At 49.2% G+C, this 6,788-nt stretch overlaps 1 protein-coding gene across 1 annotated transcript in view; it reads left to right on the top strand.

Annotated features, from left to right (window-relative positions):
- The window catches only part of Nuak1 (NUAK family kinase 1), a 70,724-nt gene extending 66,056 nt beyond the window's left edge, over positions 1-4,668 (top strand). Inside the window, exon 7 of the mRNA XM_021174448.2 lies at positions 187-4,668. Coding sequence (XP_021030107.1) covers positions 187-1,340 — 1,154 coding nt within the window. The 3' untranslated portion in view covers positions 1,341-4,668. The remainder of the gene's footprint in view (positions 1-186) is intronic.
- The last annotated feature ends 2,120 nt before the right edge of the window (positions 4,669-6,788 follow it).

Genomic DNA, 6,788 nt, shown 5'->3' with positions numbered 1-6,788 from the left:
TCTTTCTTTCTTTCTTTCTCTCTCTCTCTCTCTCTCTCTCTCTCTCTCTCTCTCTCTCTCTTTCTTTCTTTCTTTCTTTCTTTCTTTCTTTTAACCTGAAGTAAGCACACCTCTAGCCATTTGTGGAAAGTCAACCCCACCCGAAGCTCCCACGCAGAGTCTGATTCTCTTTGTCTTTCCCCCTAGATGCTCGGGGACTCATCCGGTGGATGCTGATGGTGAACCCCGATCGCAGAGCCACCATCGAGGACATCGCCAACCATTGGTGGGTGAACTGGGGCTACAAGAGCAGCGTCTGTGACTGTGATGCCCTTCCTGACTCTGAGTCTCCACTCTTGGCACGGATCATCGATTGGCATCACCGTTCCACGGGGCTGCAGGCTGAGGCTGAAGCCAAGATGAAGGGTCTGGCCAAACCCGGGGCCTCTGAGGTTGTGTTGGAGCGGCAGCGGTCACTGAAGAAGTCCAAGAAAGAGAACGACTTTCCCCAGTCTGGCCAGGATTCTGTACCTGAAAGCCCATCCAAGCTGAGTTCCAAGAGGCCCAAGGGCATCCTGAAGAAACGGAGCAACAGCGAACACCGCTCCCACAGCACTGGCTTTATCGAAGGCATTGTGAGCCCTGCCTTACCATCCCCTTTCAAAATGGAGCAAGATTTGTGCCGGACTGCCATCCCCCTCCCCAGCTCCCCTGAGGCAGATATGTCAGGGAAGCTCAGCCTCAAACAGTCTGCCACGATGCCCAAGAAAGGCATCTTGAAAAAGACCCAGCAGAGAGAATCTGGTTACTATTCATCCCCAGAGCGCAGCGAGTCCTCGGAACTGCTGGACAGCAATGATGTGGTCATCAGTGGTGGCCTCTCGTCCCCTCCCCCAGACCCAGCCAGGGGAACTTCCCATAGCCTGTCCTGCCGGAGGAAGGGCATCTTAAAACATAGTAGCAGGTACTCAGATGGTGCCACAGACCCTGCCCTCACCCGCCCTGAAATGCCCACACTGGAATCCTTATCACCTCCCGGTGTCCCCTCCGATGGCATCTCTCGGAGCTACAGTCGCCCGTCCAGTATCATCAGCGATGACAGTGTCCTGTCCAGCGACTCTTTCGACTTGTTAGAGCTTCAGGAGAACCGGCCGGCCCGCCAGCGCATCCGCAGCTGTGTCTCTGCTGAAAACTTCCTCCAGCTTCAGGACTTTGAGACACCACACAACCGGCCCCGGCCGCAGTACCTGAAGCGGTACCGGAACCGACTGGCAGACAGTAGCTTCTCCCTTCTCACTGATATGGATGACGTGACTCAGGTGTATAAGAAAGCGCTGGAGATCTGCAGCAAGCTCAACTAGCCCTTCAGGGCACAGAGGATGGGATGGGTGGGTGGGTGAGTCCAAGGGAGAAGGGGAACGGAACTCAGCCTGAAGGCTGGTTACCTCTTTGCTGGTCAAGGCAACGGATTGGGAAAGGACTAGTAATGTCTGGCCTGGCCAGTTTTCACAGCCTTGAGTCAGCACCTAAAAGGGATAGGAACCATTCTTTACCAGTTCTGCCTGTGCCAGATAGAATGGGGGTCCTAACTGGCATTCCCAGGTGACATCTCACGGGGGAGGTGGTGTTGGCCAGCAAGAAATGGGAAGCGGCATTATGGGGGAGGGTGTGTTTCCTAGAAGTCATCTAGATGTTTCTGGAGGAGGGGAAGAAAGACTGAGACCATCTGCTTTGGATGGATCCATTAGCAAGCCTGGTCTGACTACACAGGGGCTAGCAAGACTCCAGCAACCTGAGTGTGAATTGGTGATCAATTGGTAATGTCTGTACTGTGGGTTGAGTTTAGTAGACTAGGCACACCAGGGAGCATTGAGTGAGTACCAATAACTGCCAGGGAATCAGGACCGGAGGCAACAGCATACCTGCCCTGGCTAAGCCCTGGGAGTTAGGTTAAAGCAGGCTGTTTTAAAGAAAAATGGTTAACTCTTCATGGCACAGCATGACATGTGTTAATTTGCTCCTGGACCTTGAGTAGAAGACAGAGCTTGCTTAGAGAGTGAATGTGCTGAACTCTGCTACGGAAATAAGTCTGGTGGTGGTGACTTTCTGGTTTTCTGGGATCTGCCTCTTCCTTCTCCTCTCTCTTGCCTTGTTCTTCTTTAGTGGGATCTTCTGAATGTGAGCAGGAATAAAGATGGCAGTGTGAGAGCCCAGGGCTTTGTGTGTGATGGGGCAAAGAGCTGCTGTGGCCTTTGCACAGTGAATGGACGGACGGTGAAGCATGCCAGCAAGGGGCGACTTAACACTTTCTTAAATATCTCAGTATTAACTGGAACCCCGCCTCTTGGCTTCTCACCTGCACAAGGACAGGATGCTACTCAGAGTCTCCAAAGCATCCCTGGCTCAGCCATAGGCCCCATCCACCCCGTGTGTGGAATCTTGACTGTAGATGAGTTGTTTCTAGGGGTTAGTATGTAGGCGAAATATGTGGCCGAGGGAAAGCCCAGTTTGACAGAAGATTCTTGTCTCCCCAGGCCTAAGTATTCTGTCTCATGGTTTTGATCCCCCTCATTTTGGGGGAATAAACAAGTTCCATTCATCCATCCTTCCATCCATCCATCCACAGAATAAGATGTTGAGAGAGCAGAGTGTTGAGGGGAGGAGGCTTAGGGACGTTTCCTCAGGAGCCATCCAGATGGCTCTGGAGGAGGCAGAAAGGAGGTGTATGGGGGTGACAGGATGCTTAAAAATGTTCCAGCTAGTTATCTAATCTCTGAACACTAAGATTATAGGTGATGTCATCCCCATGGAGGGGACCCTGGGGACACTGGGGCCGGGGGTGGGGTGGGGGAGGCGGTTGAAATGGTCTTTCTGGGCTGACCACGGAATCCACTGGCTTAGTCAAATTAGAATCCTTCTTCTAAGGTGGCTGCCTTCTGGGAGCCTCTCAGACAGGGTTGGGGGAGGATGCATCCGTCACTGCACTGAGGACAGTTGTCAGGGAGATGTTGCTCTATACAGCAGAAGGCTGCTTTGCATCTCTGTGTTTGGGCCCCGTGCTTTCCTTTGGGCTGAACTGAGCAGGATGTAGTAGGAAGCTGCTTCGATTCTTTTCCTTCAGTTTCACCTCCTACCTGAACTGTGGCAGGGGCTAAAAGGGAGAAAAATCTATAGGTAGAGAAGTGGCTCTGGTGCTTTGGAGGTGTATAGACAGCAGCTTGTAACCTCTGAATCCTCCTTCTCCCTGCCTCCTCGCGTGAACAACCCCTCCTGCTGCTACACTGCTGGCCCCTGAGCAGGCAGCTGGTCTCAGGTGTAGCAGCCATTGCTGGTTGATGGAATTTTTCCCTTTTGCCAGCCGATTGTGTCTGTTTAGTATTTCCCACCATGCAGTTGACTCCTTTAGGAAAACCACGCCCTTCGGCTTTCTCTCCTTCTCGATCACCAGGGTCACCAGTGTGTTCTCTTTTGGCAGAACTCTCAAAGACAAGGGCTTGGGGAGGGGAAACCAAATGTTTCACACCAAGAACAGAGGCTCTCGGGTGTGTCCTCCGTTCCAGGGCTGACACTGAGTTGAGTCCAGGTCTGCCTTGATCTGGAGGTTTCAGGCAGGCACCTGCAGTGGCTATGAGGGCTGCTTCCCACAGGTGGAGGCTGGAGAGATGGCTGAGTGGTTTCCCAAGGCACCCGCCCTTCCCCCCTGCTCAGTTCTGATACCCGCTTCTAGCTGAGATGCTGACTGTCCCTGCAGGAAATGAGTTAGAACAGAGAATAAAGCCCTAAAAAAGCAGTTTCCCAATGGAGCCCTGTTATCCCTGCCAGTCAGTCCCCAGCCAAAGAAGGGATGCCTAACTCATTTCCGTGGAGCCCCCAGTGAGAGACACAGATGACCCCATGGGCAGAGTGGGAAAGTCGCTGCCGTGAGCTCTCCTGGTCCTTCCTTTGCTTCTAGGGCACTTCCATTCTTCGTTTACACATCTGCCAAAGGGGGTGGAGTTTTATTTCGTTTTACAAGTAAATTTCAAGGCACAATCAGTTTTTAAGAAAGTGCTCCAAGACCCTAGGCAATGTGACAGTTCTCAGTTCCCTCTGAATTTTAGTCTCTGCCACCTGGTGCTCTTTACCAAAGGAGCTCGCTGCAGGGTGAAATTCAGGCGTGTTCTGCCCAGGCCTGCTGTCTTGAGTACAAATGTGAATGATGGACTGACTGCTTGTTGCCAAACTGGAAATGTTTTGTAGGGATTTACTGGCATGGTATCATTCCTAGGAAGAAGAAGAAAAAAAGGAAAAAGAAAAAAAGAAAGAAAAAGGGATATGAGAGGGAGAGAAACTTGACTGCACATTTTTTTTTATTAAATCCATGTTGTGACTTTTATTTAATTTCTATATTTTTTGGTAATAAAAAGTTGACTTTTTAATTTGAATTTGTCTTTTTTTATTTATTGGTCTGAAAGGCATTTCAAAGGCATTATAATAATATATTGGTGTAATTTAATTGGTGCAGCATGCCTTCTGGGCTCCAGTCAAAGTTAGTTTTTAACTTATTTGATTGGTTTGAGAACAGCCTACAGGGAGAGGAAGAGAAAAGCTGGCTAATTACCCCAAAGTGTTCATCTTTCATTGGAAACTGAATTTTTGTCATTTTTGTTTCTGTTTTTATTTTAAATTAAATAAATTGCAACAAACTGAACCAGAGCCTTGTTTCGTTGGTTGTTTTTCCTTAGTCAAGTGACTAACAGGTCCAGTACAGGTGCCAGAAGTCCCATCCCTTCTGGTCTAAGCAGCCTGGGGATGTTGGGTTTCACTGCATTGGAACTGAGGCCTACAAATGGGACCTGAGATAACTGGGCTTGTTTTCTTGTGTCTCCTTGCATTTGTGTGTGTGTGTGTGTGTGTGTGTGTGTGTGTACAGTGCAAGTGTGTGTCTGTGAGTGTGTGTGTGTGTATGAGTGTGTATCTATATGTGTGTTTATGAGTATGTGTGTGAATGTGAGTGTGTGTATGTATGTGAGTGTGTATATGAGTGAACATGAGTGTTTATGTGTGTGAGTGTGTGACTGAGTGTGTATGAGTGAAGGTATGTCTCTATGTGAGTGTGTGTGTGTAGGAGTGTGTGTATGAGTGTGTGTGTTTGCATGTGAGTCTATGTGAGTGTGTATATGAGTGAGTGTGTATATGAGTAGTGTTTACGTGTGTGAGTGTGTGACTAAGTGTGTATAAGTGAATGTATATCTATGTGAGTGTGTGTGTGTATAAGTGAATGTGTATATGAGTGTGCATATGAGTGTGTGTGTCTGCATGTAAGTCTATGTGAGTGTATATATGAGTGCACTTGAGTGTTTATGTGTGAATGTGTGAGTGATTGTATGTATAAGTGAGTTTGTGTGTCTCTGTGTGAGCCTATCTGAGTGTGTATATGAGTGTGTGTGAGTGTGTATGTATGAGTGAGTGTGTGTATGTGTTTATGTGTGTGTGTGTGTGTGTTTGTGTGTGTGTATGTATGAAGGCCAGAGGACCCCCGTGGCTGCTGCTCCTCAGGAGCCATACCGTTGCTCTGTTGAAGCCGTGTCTCTCACTGGCCTGGGAACTGTCACGTGGCTGAAGCTGACTGGGCCAGTGAACCTTGGGGCTCTGCACTTCACAGTTGGCATGAGACCCCAGCAAGGAAAGTGACTTTGCAGAGCAGCTGCTGTTGCAGCTTTTCTGATGCTCTGGAGGACTGGGGTGTGGCTGTCACCTTTATATCTCTCTTCCCTGATTCTGCAGCCCACCCTGCGAGGGCCACAGGCTCCAAATCCACATTTCAGTCGTTGTTTTCTAAAGAAGACTGATGGCCAGGTACTTCATCCGGGATGGAGATGTCACGGAGGGCTAACAGTCATGCTACCTCCTCTCTGAGCATCAGCTTTCCAAAGGTAACCTTCCCGTACCTCAGGCTCACACAGACTGCTAATGTGTTCCCTCAGGGCCATGGTGGATGGCTGCAGTTTTCTAATGGGAAGGCCACTGCCCTGCCTGTGGCATCAGTGACTCCTGTCTTGTCATGGTGTCTTCCATGAGCAGACACCACCCCTTTGCCCCACCTGACAGCTCTTGGAAAGCGATGAATAATCAGGAAAACTGAGGAGTTCCTGGGTCCTGGCCGTAATGTTAAATGGCAGTAAGCCCTACCTGAGTCCAGAGCATTCAAGAGCCCAAGAGCAGTGCTGGATCCATAGAAGAAAAGCCCGACTTTGCAGGGAAATAGGAACCCATCCTCATTTCTGACCAGGAAGAGCCTCAGGAGGAGCACCATCACACTTGGCAAACAACAGTTTACACGTTGCATACACACCCACACACTTGTGTTTACAAACATGCAATAAAAACAAACAAACGAACAAATAGGATGCCCAGTTAAATTTGAGCTCTAGATAAATACCAGGGTAATTTTTAGTATGTGCCCCATGATTCCCACAGCTCCATATTTGGGCCATGTTTATATTTTTCAAAACGTATCACCTGAAATTCAAGATTAGCTGCATTGAACTGTATTCGCATCCTGTGTTGTACTGGGTGGGACTTCGCTGGCTAAACTGGCTGGGTGTTGGGTATCATAAAGGTGGATGAATGGATGCTTCTAGCCTATCAGATTTAGAATGTACTGCTGCCTCTTCTCTTCCTTATTCTTCTATTGCTGTGAGGAGGCTCCATGACAGTTTCAGAGGGTGGGTCCGTGATCATCATGGTAGGGGGTGTGGCGGTGGGAAGGCAGGCATGGCAGTGGAGTGGTAGCTGAGAGCTCACACCTGACCTGAAAGTTGCAGGTA

The sequence above is a fragment of the Mus caroli genome, chromosome 10 (genome assembly GCF_900094665.2).
Source record: "Mus caroli chromosome 10, CAROLI_EIJ_v1.1, whole genome shotgun sequence".
Classification (NCBI taxonomy): Eukaryota; Metazoa; Chordata; class Mammalia; order Rodentia; family Muridae; genus Mus; species Mus caroli.
The sequence above is the reverse complement of the archived record's forward strand: the minus strand, read 5'-3'. Positions and strand labels throughout refer to the sequence as shown.